This window comes from Acanthaster planci, linkage group LG11 (assembly GCF_054643075.1).
Source record: "Acanthaster planci isolate LZ-2023a linkage group LG11, COTS_SCS, whole genome shotgun sequence".
Taxonomy (NCBI): domain Eukaryota; kingdom Metazoa; phylum Echinodermata; class Asteroidea; order Valvatida; family Acanthasteridae; genus Acanthaster; species Acanthaster planci.
The window spans coordinates 3,282,112-3,296,251 of NC_141787.1; the positions used below are offsets into that span (position 1 = coordinate 3,282,112).

At 40.9% G+C, this 14,140-nt stretch overlaps 2 protein-coding genes across 3 annotated transcripts in view; both read left to right on the forward strand.

The window, feature by feature from the left end:
* lamc1 (laminin subunit gamma 1) overlaps window positions 1–14,140 on the forward strand; it is a 208,890-nt gene that overhangs the window by 101,654 nt on the left and 93,096 nt on the right. For both annotated transcript variants that reach the window (XM_022250063.2, XM_087143196.1), the window contains 3 exons: window positions 6,936–7,043; window positions 11,671–11,807; window positions 12,384–12,506. In XM_022250063.2, coding sequence (XP_022105755.2) covers window positions 6,936–7,043; window positions 11,671–11,807; window positions 12,384–12,506 — 368 coding nt within the window. The remainder of the gene's footprint in view (window positions 1–6,935; window positions 7,044–11,670; window positions 11,808–12,383; window positions 12,507–14,140) is intronic.
* On the forward strand, window positions 393–6,925 carry LOC147797254 (uncharacterized). Its single transcript, XM_087143197.1, has 2 exons — window positions 393–2,204; window positions 2,700–6,925. The coding sequence occupies exons 1-2, from the start codon at window positions 1,804–1,806 to the stop codon at window positions 3,181–3,183; spliced, it is 885 nt and encodes a 294-aa protein (XP_086999323.1). The 5' UTR covers window positions 393–1,803; the 3' UTR covers window positions 3,184–6,925.

Below are 14,140 nucleotides of genomic sequence, written 5' to 3' on the forward strand. Positions count from 1 at the left end.
GGGTGCACGGTGGTGAAAGGATGTATGCCACTCTTTAATGTCAAGTGTCAAAACCAATCTGAACGTCATATATACTTGCACATACGGATTGTTAGTGTACATGGATTTAAAAATTCGAGCTGCAAAATGTTGATGTTATGACAATAATGAATCTGATAATGCAAGTTCACGTTTCTAGGTTACCATTGATAGAATTCTCCAAAAGTCATATGAGAGGACTGATATAGGATCAAATTTGAGTGTACGGTAATACAGTTAGCCTTCACAAGACTGAACAAAGCGACAGGAAGTTTAATATTCAATCATTTTATGCAAAAAAAAAACATATTTATTGATTAGACCTCTATAAACCAAATTTGATATCACTCATTTATCTATAAAATGATACATAAATTCAATTAGAATTTGGAAATTCGAGAGACAAGGGGAAGTCCATTCGTGCGGCTACCCGCCACCATCTTGTTTACCATCTCCTACTTGATCTAACAGTGAATCTGAACACATCAAAACTGCAGTCTGACTTACTTTTGTTGCCGAGTTGTACAATTTCTGCTCTGTGGTGACTGGATTTGTAGCTCACTCGAACCTCCATGCCGATTTCTAGGGGATGGCAAGATTTCACCCTGCTCCGAACCACATCTTCTTCGATGCCATGCCATTTTTCATTGAGCCATCTAATTGTTAGTTTTGCAGACATTTTTCCTCGGGCAACTGTCTTTTAAATGACAGAGGCTGCAGTTTTAAAAGGATGCCCACGAAATGATGTTTTTGCTCCAGTGAGCTGCATGGCTTTGAAACGGGTGCCACAGAGCAATGATGCTCAAGCTGATTGGTTCGTAGTTCAGTTCTTTTGTGTGGTGCTTTACACGCGAACGACACAAGGCGTTACCGCAATAATCTATCCCAGTGTAAGATCCAACTGTCAATGGGGGTTTGCTGGGAGGATTACCCCCAGTTGGTACCAGCTCACAATACGCCAGTCCGACCCTTTATGAAACTAAATCACAGAGCTCTTCCGCCTCAATTCTACCCATCCATTGAAAGGCGTTACCTCCACAATCCCCCTTTTATAAACTGAGTTCCAAGGCATTACCACGAAATTCATGCTCCCCAACAATTAAAACCAAGCTTTTGTTGAGATTGTTTGATGGCCCAGCGAAGGATGAACAGGGCGGGTTTGAAGATAGCACCCGTCTCTTGATAGGCTGGGGAAAAGAAAACCAATTCTGTCTTCTTTCACTTTAGTTTGATGAATCGCATGTATTTCATCCGGAATGAGTTCACCACTTCGAGAAATTATAGCAAATCGCCCAGATGTCGATATCAGCTGTCTTACAGCTAGTCCAAAACGCAAACGTACATAGCCTAAACCTAAGGAAGGGAGGACGAAGGGTCGTCCTGCCATGGCCGAGCTTTATTCCGGTATCGTTGACGCTGCTAAAACCTTTGTCGAAGGCAATGGATATCAAGCACATCGTCGGCGACAAGAGGACACTGGTACCTGCGGGTCAACCCTCCAGCAAGATAAACATCTCTTGGAAACCTTTCCAGACCTAAAGGAAAACCGACCAAACATAGGTATTTGTCTCAATATTGCTTTATATTCAATTTCTACTTAATCGTTTTTGAAACTCATGTTTTAATGTAAAACAAAACAATAATATTCTTTCTGTCGTTTGCAACTTGCTCTTACCGGTACAACAAAGGGCGATTTCATCCGGGGGCAAAAGACACAAAACTGCAATCCTTCTTTTCACTTTCCTGTTTAAATTGTTTAAACAATTTAAATTTGCAGGTGGATGGATGAAGCCACCTAACAAAGGACTCAGGTCTTCCCAGTACTACCAGGGTTACATCAACGCCAAGGTGCCAGTCAAGGAGAACTCCATCCGCAAGCAGAATGAGAATAGTCATTTTTATGCTGCGCGAGTACGGTACGCACTAGAGTTGGCATCCAAGTTTCAGGAAGTGGCAATAGTCTACTCAATGGACAACAAAAATAAAATCCTCCCAGGAAGCCAGGTGGCAGCCGTGGATCGTCGCATCCAAATCAACCGGTTTTTACCCACTGACGACAGCCCAAACCTTCCGGATCATGACTTCCCCACCCCAGGCTACTACATTGTCCCCTGTGGCTACCTTCAAATGGTTCTCCCAACCTCAACGATACTGACCAAAGATGATCTCGGGAGGGACCAGTTTCAGTAAGTCAAAGTAGTTTTAATGTGTCCATTTTTTTAATGATTGGGACAGAGTACATGTATTGCCGAACGGGGAAAATTCTTTCCATACATCAGGAGCCTCCTAAAAGTGAACGACTGTTCAACTTTGAACATGATCTTTGGCTGTTACACGGTTACCACGGTTACGTACATGTATGTATTGAAGCAGTTTAATGACAGTGTGGTTAAACTCAACTATACGTGCACACAACTCTAAAGAAGGTCTTCGAAAACAAGACAATCGATGTTGTGAGAAGTTTCTGCAAGTTAATTCAGTTAAATAGCCGGGCGACTGAAACAATCCTTTTCAGCTGATCGTTTTATGAACATGCGTCACATTTTTTCCTGTAGGCCTGAACTACCTTGCTGATACGATTCTTTCAGTGCTAATTTGGTAATCCTCTTTTGCAAGAATGATTTTCCATTCAATTTCAGCCTGACATAATATATTTTGACATTTTTTCCATTCTTTTCCAGAACCCCCAAAAGGTCAAAGGCGACTGTTGTCATCCGGAGTCCAAAGAACGCATGTCATGTTTCAACACACATGAACGACATGGTCAATCATCTGAAGATAGTAGAGGAGGTGGCAAAAGGCCGTTCACTCCTTGTAATGATTGCTGACGGTGGACCAGATTTCAACGTGAACCATGTGGTGAACGAAATCTATTACGGCCGCCTCTTCAAGCATTGCAAGTTGGACGCCCTTGTCGTCACGTCCTATTGTCCCGGCCATTCAGCCATGAACCCCGTGGTGCTGCTGTGGGCACCGTGCACCCGTGCGTTGACATCCACTGTCATACCAGCAGCACTCCCTGGGGAACTACCGCCCAGCAAACAAACCGAGCTCACCGCGGAGGAACGCCAACTGAAAGATCGGGAGGTCTTTGACAAAGCCATGGCCACAGTGCAGCAGTACATAAACTACTTTTTATTTTTCACTGGAGTAGTAAATAAATGAATCTGGGGCTCAACCATCTGCGGACAAGAGAGACAAATATATTCAAAACATCAAACGTAAGCGATTTCTCATCCTCAAAAAGAACATAACTACAATCGTTATCAAGGACATAATTATAGTTTGGAAAAACTAATGTTGAATTTAAATATAAAATGTGCCTTTTTAATTTTTTAAATTTTTAATAAAGCATTGTTTTGGAGCTACACCTGCATTAAAAACTCATTTGTTAGGCTGAAACAGAGCCGACATGGGGTTGTTTTTATTGTTTGTGTTAGCAAACGTTTTAACGGCAAACTGAAATATAGCATTTAGCAAGTTCAACGTAAAATTTGACCTTTAATTCCTGAACGTACGTGTACATGGAAATGGAAGTAATTGTTTGAATTTTCACAAAGTTTATTTAACACCGTCTGGGTGAATTTTTATTTTCAAATAATGCTGCAAAAGTGTCTTTACATTTCCTAACACTTCAGCACCCAGTTAAATCATAGGAACTCTTGACAACTCAAATTCGGCTAACGCCAATACATAGAAAATACGTGGGAAGAAATGATTATTTTCAAGTGGCTCCGCAAGTCCCAATGAAAAAAATTCGAGAATAAATCTACCCCAGCTCTGTCGAAAAAGAAATCTCCCCAGGATTGATTGACAACTCTATTATTCTGTCAGACACAATGTATATTTTTTAAGAATTTCGGTCTGGGTCACCTATATTTGAAGACGCCACTTTCGCCCCAAGACTTGCTGGGCACATTTTTTTATCATAAGTCCTAGGCCAATTAACAAGTTGATTCTTTGCAAGCAAAGCAGCCATTGGTAGGATTGTTATACTTGTGCAATCCCAGAGTTATGCCACTGTTGCCAAGAAACAGTATGGCCATGGAAATTCCTGGGCCTTCTGCCGGGGCACGCTGTCTTGTACGCTGCATGGCCCCCTAGCCAGGCTTTTTTTTAGCGCTGAGCCCACAACTGCTTTCAGTTGTACAGCCCTGGATAAATTGAATAATGTTCCTTCACCTCCTTTTCTTGACATTTATTGAAACTAACATACAAGTACACATTTTCCAGGCCTCGAAATTTATAAACAACCTCTTCCACAAAAATCTCATTTTTTCTGAAAAAAGAAAAGACGTTACCACTAAAAATAATCAATTAGTCTCATTGTCTCCCGTGGAACACATTACATTATCTCGGCTGTCTGTCTTCAGAAATTGTTGAGGATTTTTTGTTAAAAAAGGCTGTTTATGCTGTCTGATAGAGGCACTGAAAAAATAATTCCATCGGCCGGGCAATAATCCTACCCCAATTCTAATCTGACGCCAGAAGTGTTAACTTTTTTTTAAGTTGGCTAGGCAGGCCTCATATGCCGAATAAAATAATGGGCGATCACAATCCCTCCAGCTAAGACCCAGCGGGTGTTTGTATTCCATAACTTTATACAGTGTGTATCTTTTTGTTAATAAGAGGCCCTGATCATTTTGTGCTCAACCGACAGTGTTTTGCTTCTGAGAATTAAAAGGAATGAGAATATTGGCCAAACCTTTCACTATCCCGCTGTTCAGTGTTTGCCAAGAATTTTATTTCACACCAATGGACAAGTGTCAGTAAGCGTATACCATTCTCTGGATACCTTTTGTGCCACTATTGCGCCCTAGACGTCTTGCTGTGTGCACAGACCGTGACCGGCCTTTTGTTGTCAAGGAACGCAAGGGAACAGGAGGGCCCGTTCCCTTGCGTGCCATCTTAGGTGGCTCGAACAAAAGAATGCGTTCCTGACATTTGCACGCGTGCAAACGGTAAACTTATTTTTGATGCCGTCCTTAAGTATGCACTCTTTAAGTCCCCAAACTAGAGAGGGTCAAAGAACAACATCGTCATAATGACATCATACGGTGTCAGCTGACATAACATTAAAGGAGCAAACTTCAAAGCCTTATATCTCCTGAAAGACATGTCCGATTTGGTTGAAACCTTGCAGGTATCTAGAAAGGGAAGTGCATTAGACAAAAATTGACCTCATGTGATAATTACGTCATCATGTGACCAGTCATGTGACATTAAAAGTGCACTCTTTACAACGTATTTGACGTCTTACAGTAAAAAAGTGACGTTTTTAAAGTATTGAGGGTCAAAATGAATGCATTTTTTTATGCGAAGTTATTTTCGTATTCTCCATTTTCATTGCATAAAATACGCCAATACGCACGCTCACGGAAGCCCTGAATTTTTCTTTATAGAAGATACTGCTTCCATTTTGCTTGCAAACAATACGTGCACGTTGCTGTGTTGGTTTTCTCGTGATTATACCTCAGGTGCTCTCAAGAGATTTAGCAACTTAAATCAAGCAAGTAGCAAAGGTTGTCAAAAATGTTCATTGAAACCCATAGAGATTTTTTTTAATAGTGTTATAGTTATTTTAAGAAAAATGTTCAAAGGGGCTTAATAGGTTTATGTGACCCACTTGTCACTAGAGAGCCTCATTGATTTAATCCCTTGACGACAGGAATTTCTTCCTGAAAGCCGACTCCAAGAATTCCAGCCTCGCTTGGCCACGAAGGCCACTTGCCAAACCGCAAATTCTCGGTTTGTGGCCCTGCGTGCTCTGCACGTTTTGAATTACATGGTGAAAAGGCTGATTGTTCAGTGGCATGCGTCTCTACTTAAGCTTCCACATTCCTGTTGCCTCTTTTCAAAGTGGGGACTATTGTGAAGTTGGTGATTATGATGCAAATTCGGTCTTTTCGCACAAAGACCAATTACCACATATACAAGAGCCAGGGTCTGCCTTCTTTCACTGTGTTCGCTCAAGCGTGGACCGAGAATACTAGCTGAAAAGCGGGCTGAGGATCTCAATTTTTACGGCGGCTCTATCCGCGTCCTGGCGCAAAGGGGTAAAGGCCTTTGAAAGAATCTTGCACCATGTTTACACAACAGGAATCCTCAACATTTTAACATCTACACAACGTCCATTTCCATCACCCCAAACTGAGTGACACATCAAAACAAAGAGCTTAATTCCTCAATCTAATACAAAGTAAAACTTAAAGTGGCTCCACTGACTCAAGATTCATGTTTGCAGAGTGGGTCACATATAATGTATTCTGAGTTGAACACTTGTTGAATCTGCTTCAAGCAGTCTTGCTGAGTAATGTTACCTCATGCTTCCCCCTCCCATAAAGGTCTTGAGTCCACACTCAAGAGTTTTATCTCAAGACAGGTAAACACGCAGATTGTGTAACAGGTTAAAGTTAGTTAAGCTCAAAGAGGTCAGAGTGTTCTGCAGTTATGTATATTATGATCTTATCTGTACATTTTTGTGTAATTTCATTTCTTTTCAACAGCTTTATGGGGGATGACTAAATTACAAAAAAATCTCACTCTGGAATTCCAGCTGTCAGTCCCCATTTGCACCACATTCCATATGCATTTAATTAAAATAAATTTAACTGCACCTAATGATCAAGATTGTATTAATATGCTTAACCTACCACCGTTCATTTTGCGTAGAGTTGGGTCGTTATATTCAGTGTATGGCACTTGCAATCCTGCCATCCATAAGCAATGCTGCAAGTAGGTGTCAAAGTTCGGTTTGGCGGTAGCACTATCCATAAGATATTTGTGCCCCTTGAAACTTCAGGTTCAAAATCCTTGCAGCAATGAAGACCCGCATAAAACAAAACTCTTCAATACTATAATCTCATTTCTGACTGATCCAACACTGAAGCTGCTGTATGTCTCTTTCCTTGTTGCAGGAGTTGTGAGTGTGTGGTAGCAGGTAGTGTCAACAATGAACCAAGCTGTGATAGTACTTCCGGATTTTGTAACTGTAAGGTCAATGTAGAAGGGCGTAGATGTGACAGGTAAGGACAGCATTTCCATCAGAGAGGGAAGCAGTACTGTGGTATGATTGTATCTGGATTTTTAACCAGTGTTAGTGCCATTGCAAAAAGGTTGAACCGGGGTTTGACTGTGTTCACTGCAATTTTGCCAAACTTTAGCAACCAGCCGTCTGCTGTAGTTTTTTCCCTACTTTACATATCAATATAAGTGCCTAGCAAAAGGCCCTATTGTTGTGGGAATATGTGCAGAATGCTATAGCAGCAGTAAGTGTGCTGCAAATGAGGTCGGCTCGGCGCAGGAAGAATCTTCAGTCTTTTCTGGCTGTGACCATGGCTTTCTACATTCCAGAGACACAGTCTTCTTTTCAAGAGGCTGTGTCAGCTGAAATACTGGCCTTTTGTGAACTGGTAATTGACTTTCCAAAATTTATAATTTTACTCTTCAGAGATGTGTGTGAGTGTAAGCCTTATAAGTTTCTAGTTTTGGGACATGTCCGGTCTTGTTTTGTTATTGTCCAGAATGTAACATACCGTAGTTTTACACTGTACATGTCTTTTCTTGATGTGCTTTGACCTTGGGTAAAATGCCAACAATCCTGTTATTCAACTTTAAAACAATCTTGTGTTGTGATTATTTAAAAGAAAACACTGCATTTCAGAAATCTCTGTAAGAGTGGAATAAAAAAAATGTTGAGGGAATTGATAGTAGTACTAAATACATAGGCCTAATGCTATGATAATACTTGCCGAGGAACAACAACCAACAAGGTCCATAGCAACGTGGATATATTGGCAGGCGTTTGCAATGCACATTCCATTCACAATAGACTGGCCAATCACTATGTAAACTAACGCCGCGTTTACACTTGATCCTACAAAGGAGGATCAGATCCTGCGAGAGCAATCGAGCGAGGGGATCAGATCTGTGCCGCATTTACACTGGATCCTGATCCCGCGTGGCATCGATGAAGCACTGCAACTTCAGGGCAAAGGTTATGCAAACAGTTCACTGATTATGCGCACTGGAGCAAAACGTCAGCCAGTATTACATGTACTTACGCGCTGTATATACGTCTCGTTGTCTTATCTTACGTAGTCTCAGATTAAGCAATGAAAAATGGGGAAATGGAAGGTTTTGGATCAGCGATATGCCGAAGTAACGAAAGTCACTAAAGGCGACGCGGATAAAGCATGGGAATGGGCAAGTACATGTACCAGTTTACTACCAACTCACAGGACAAAAGCACACAGGCTTAATTGGGAACCAGCATAATGCTGGTTATGTACGCAGCGGCCGGACCAACAGCATATGTATGGTGCGTGTACAATGTCATGTAAGTATACATGAGATGTAGGTCTTCACAATGACACAGACTTGCTTTTCGCTCACTTCAAGACTTGCACCGGATGTAGTTACGTCAAATTCCGGGATCTGATCCAGCATTACATTTACACTTGCAAATTTATCCCGCGCGGGGAATCTGAACTGGTTCTGATCCTTCCTGAGAGGAGGATCAGATCCCGGGATCAGCATCTGATCCTGCATTGCGTTTACAAACGTTTTTGATCCAGAACTGATCCTTCATGCCAGATCTGATCCTCCTCGCCGGATCAAGTGTAAACACAGTGTAAGCGACAGTGACAAGGAAAATCACTCCACACTGGATCGCTTCTAAAATGAGGATCACTTGACTAATTTATTTAACATTTTTAGACCAAGGAAAAAGAAATAAAGTGTGGTTGCATCCTGAGCAGCACAAGAATCCAGGCGACCTGAAAATTAATTATGCTTAGAGATCAACGTTCATGAGTCAAACAAAATTGTATGTGCTTTGTGTGATCATTCAGCCAATAGGAAAATTTTTTATGTGCTAAGGACACTCGGACGGGATATTCAGATATGTTGACAAAGTGCATCGAAATCACATGGGGGTGCATTACACTAGTTCAAGTGAAAATTTTGTCGAACTCATTAACATAAAAAGTTCCCCAGTTTCTTTTGAAAATGGTTTTGTATGGCATAAAAAAGGCAGGATTGTGTAGATGTAGACCAGGATGAACTTCTCGGTTTTGGGAGTTTCCATTCAAGGGTAGAGTTGAAAAATGGTCCTAAATATCTTCGGTCATACCCAGCTTTTATATTCCTGAGACACAGTGTTCTTTTTAGGAGGCTGATGTGTCAACTGAGATACTGTCATTTTGTGAACCGAGATATGACCTTACAAAACTAATGATTTTACTCCACAGAGATGTAAAGACTTACTGGTTTCTACTTTTGGGATAGGTGGGGTCTTTTGTTATTACACAGATTAGAAAAATAAAAATACCCAAACTATGGACTAGTAGTGGCAGGATATTGACAGTGGTAGACCTAGACCATAGGTATGCATGTGGGGGCCCACTGCTACCCCCCTGAACAGTTTGTCATCCACTGCGCTGTCATGTCAGCAGACGACAAACCTCACAGTTTTGGTGTTAGCCTACTACAATTCATGCAATTCCACATGCAGTGCGAGGAGACAGCAACCTGACAAACAAGGTCCATACCGTACCATCTACTGTATGTAGACCAGCCCATTGCTTTGTGAACTTGGAATAGATCCAAGGAAAATCACACCACGGTGGATTGTATCCGATATCTGATTCTGATTAAGTTTCTGTTTAACATGTGTGGCCGCTTAAGATGATTCTAGAGGTGGTTTCTTTTTAATTTTCTTTTACGTTGTAGTTTTGTTTTTTTACTTTGTAAATTGTGTAACAAAAGTATGCATTATGTAGTTGATGCATGCATGTTGTTGGTGCATTTCGGTTGCTCACCCACCTCCTGATCCCCTGGCCATATGAAGCTATGGCGCAGTGCAATGCACAAGTGTTGTTCCCACAAGCATACTGTACACAACAGTGACATCATGGCCTTTGGCTGGTCATAAAAACATAGTCTGGAACCACTTCCCTTGAAACACTGCCAAGGGGTGTGGGACTAAACAATCTAGGGAATGCATAATGGGGGACAGGGTGGAGCTGTGCAACATCTGTGTGCCTATTGACAAAAATGATCTGCACTTTTTGTGGAAAAGATAAACCTAAAACGTATCATGAAAAACCTAATCCATAAATTTGTACTGTACATGTTCATTTATTTGTTTAAAGGAAATCTGTCAGTTCAATATGACCCATTTGGGACCAAATTTTCGAACATAATGAAAGACAAAAATTGTTTTGCTAGGTGTACAGTATTTTTGGGTGCCTGACTTAAAAAGATGCCTGTAATGCTGTATATAGTGGGTACATGTGCAGCTGCATTAAGTAGGTTCCATTTATTGGTACATCCACATGTCTATGGATGTACCAACAAGGTACCCTTGTTGATTCATATCCCCTTCCAGCTTTTCATTCAACAACCACAGCCACATGAAGCCTGTGGTGCAGTGCAATGCACGAATGTCGCTCCCACAAGCATACTGTACAAAACAGTGATATCAACGCCATTGGGCGGGCATAAAAACATAGTCTGGAACCACATCCCTTGAAACTTTACCAAGAGGTGGGATAATTCAAACAACAGAGGCATGTACAGGCCAAGGCTAGCATTCATTTTGTCACTGTCAAACGAGACATATGACCTTCACCGGGTTATGCAAGTGATTTGGGGCCACTTTAAATTTGCCAGGGGGCAAGAGTTATTGTCGCCACGATCAAGGTGAATTCTGAGGATGTTTTCTTCAGTTCCACAGTTTCCTTGCCAAACCATCTCAATGCGCATTTTAATTCTCGCAAACTTAAATATTCAGGTGCTTATTATTGATCGTACAAGTTACATAACACAGACATTATGATTAAAAATGATTTTAGATTTAATACCAAAGAACCCATAAACAGTGCTCAAGTGGCTCCTTGTTTCCCCTTGCATCCCAGGTAACATGTTGGTACTAAAATTAATCATTGCATAGCCCCAGATTCCTTCCTCTGTGGTTGCATAGTTGGTAACAAACACAGTCAGTGCATCATTCCACAATCCTATGAGCACTTAAAGTAAGCTGACCCTTTTCTTATTAATACAGCCCTCTCAAGCACCTGCGGTCGCTGCTTCTCCATGGTACATGATGCATAATTCATGTTTATTTCAACGTAACAAGTGCAAACTTATTTTTGCGTGAGCGATTTCAGAGTGGTGAAAGCGCATTTTGGATGGTTGGCAACTCAGTCAAACTGGAGTGGCCGCATCGGCCAAACCCCAGCGGTATTTTTACGAAGGCACATTAAAAGTTGCGGCACTTATTTGCTCAAGTTAACAAACACAACCAATAATTCATTATTAAAAATAATAAATCTATGAGTACACACATTTGTTGCATACATGTATGTCTCTGTAATATATTACATACACACAAATTGTGGCAAAGCAGTTTAACTGAAAATTACAATTGAACAAATGAGTTTTGTCTAAATATACCACTATCAGTGTACAGTAGCACTCAGTAAAATTGGATGGAAGACTAAAGATTTTTGAGCAAAATAAACAAGATTGCCATTGGAAAATGGATTTAAATGACAGCAGGTGTTTGTCATTTTCTTGTCATTTTCTTCCACATTGTCAATTTTTTTTTACTTAATGGAACAATATTCATTGATACTCCTCCCTGTGTAGATGCAAATCAGGTTACTTCAACTTGCAGGAGGATGACCCCTTTGGATGTATGTCCTGCTTCTGTCATGGTCATTCCTCTGACTGTTCCTCTGCCCCTGGGTATGAATTCTCCTACCTGCAGAGCAAGTTTAATACAGGTACAAATTCCTTTGATACACATAGATTGCAAATTTTTCAGTTGTTTGAAGCAATTCGTCAAGACAGTTGTGATAGGTAATCAACCAGATTTACTTGAAATAGCAGTGTGCATAGGTCAAAACTAAGATGTTATGTGCAGGCTTTGAATCATCTTTCACAACTTTGCAAAGTATCACCGCAAGCTTTCCAAAAGGTTGAAAAAAGTTGTTGGACTTCCCCCAAACATTTCTGAATATGAGGTCCTAAAGTATTTACCATCAAAAACATTCATTGATTCTTTCATCACAGTTTGTGATGTTTGCTCCAATTGGCTGGAATAAAGGGTTTCATAATGTTTGCACACTTACCTGTATCAATGTGAAATAGGCTTCATTGAGGAGATACAGGTGCATGCCAAAAGCCGCCCTTTTTTACAGTGATCTAGAACTGTGACAAAATAGATGTAATTTTCTTTTTGAGTGAGTGCACTGTTAATCAAGTGTTAGATGATTGCTTTTTATGAAGATTCCTTGTACATGTACCAGTACCTGTATGTGTGTTTATTAATTAATTGACCCATATTTCATTGTGTTTAGATGATGAGGGTTGGCGAGCAATGGGTAGATATGGTCAGGAGGGTGTTTTGGTGTATAACAGCATTCGCAGAGACATTGGCATTGCCTCTGACAGCAATCGTCCCTACTACTTTGTTGCATCAGGTAGGTTGCCTTCTGTGCATTGGAATTAATCAAATTTTTCTTAAATGCTTCGATTTTATTACCTTATATAAGATTTTAAATACTATAATACTACTAATATTTTTACATGGTGGCAAAACTTTTGCAGGGTGGATCACCACCCTGAGGTGGATTCTGTGTGGCTTTTACAGAAATGTTGGTTGATTTGGGGGATGTTGCACAGGATTGACCGAGATGGGGACCTATCTGTTGATAGAGGTGCCAGAAATTTAAGGAAGTTTTCATGGTTGGAGATAGATTGTGAATATGCCATGCTACATGGTGAAGTGACGAAAGCGGAAAGGGAAGATGCTATGTGTTACAGATATTTCCTCATGATTAAGATTGACAAGTTGGCAATGCGAGTTCACCAGAATCTGTCTGCACATACTGTATGTACATGTACTTCACAGCCAGAATGTGACCGGTATGGGACTTAACGGCATTTTGAAATGGATTAGCTGTGGTTTTCAGTTTTGCTGGTCCCAGTCAGAGTCTGGCATGCAATTTAGAATACTGCATCAAATGGCTGGAATCAGCGAAGCTGACAAGTAAGTCTAATCCACTCGTTTTGAAAATGCCCTGAGCTCAGGCTCGAGCACGTGTTTAAAGAATTTGCTCGCGCCGCTGCTATCTGGTTCCTGATCCCATTTTCATTGATGCATTCGGAGTTAGAAAGTCTAATGCGGCCAATGTTTGTTCACTCATGCATGCATGCATGCTCATCATAAGCTTGAATCTTGTTTTGTTTGATTTCATCAAAGCGTAAGTCAACCAACTTTTGTCAAGCAGTAATGGGTACATTGCATGTCGCAAGTCTAAAAGTTAAAGTGTTTGAGAAAAAATTGCCACATTTTTATTTATAGCTTGGTGCCTACACTTGTAGGGTTTGGGAGTTGATATTTGGTGCTTGAGTCTCTCTGTAAAACTACTCATCCAAAATAAATCTTTACTTTTGACTTTAAAGCAAATACATCTAAACTGTTCATTGTAGACCAGTACAGCACTAAACGACACTGTAAATAGGTTCAGTTCTTTTGTCCAACTAGTCTTTCATTTTAACATGTCTTTGAACAGTGGAAACACTAACAGTTGCAAGAAATTTTAAATTAAGTCAGTCTGAATGTTGAAGGCCCAAAGAACCTTTATCTCCTCCATTTCCAGAACCTTCTCCGGGACATACTCCTACCACTTGTCCTTGATCTCGACCCCATGCTTCTGACACACATCCCAGTGGATTACCTTGGCTAACTTGTTGTACCTCCCCTATATGCATTCTGGGCAGTCTTGCTGCATTTGCAAACCAAATGAAACACAGTCTCTTCTTTTTCCCCATCCTGCACATTGGAGATAAGTCAGCTTTCTCTATCCTGGCATTCATGACGTTCATCCCCAGTGCCTGATCCAGTGCCGCAGTTATCGAACCCACTGTTTCCTTCTTCAAGTCGCCTCTTTTCAACCATCCCCAGGTCTTGTACCCTGCCGCCTCTTCCATATCCCTCAGAAATTCCCATGGAGTGGCTTCCCTTCCCAGTCTTTAAACCTTTCCTCTTATATTCAGTGGCATCCATTTCCTTTCCCATGGCATAATTTTTCTTAATGTTTACACAATCCGC

Coding starts and splice junctions, on each gene's coding strand:
- LOC147797254 (XM_087143197.1), top strand. CDS start 1,804: ATGAAGCCACCTAACAAAGGACTCAGGTCTTCCCAGTACTACCAGGGT. Junction 2,205..2,699: donor CTCGGGAGGGACCAGTTTCA/GTAAGTCAAAGT, acceptor ATTCTTTTCCAG/AACCCCCAAAAGGTCAAAGG.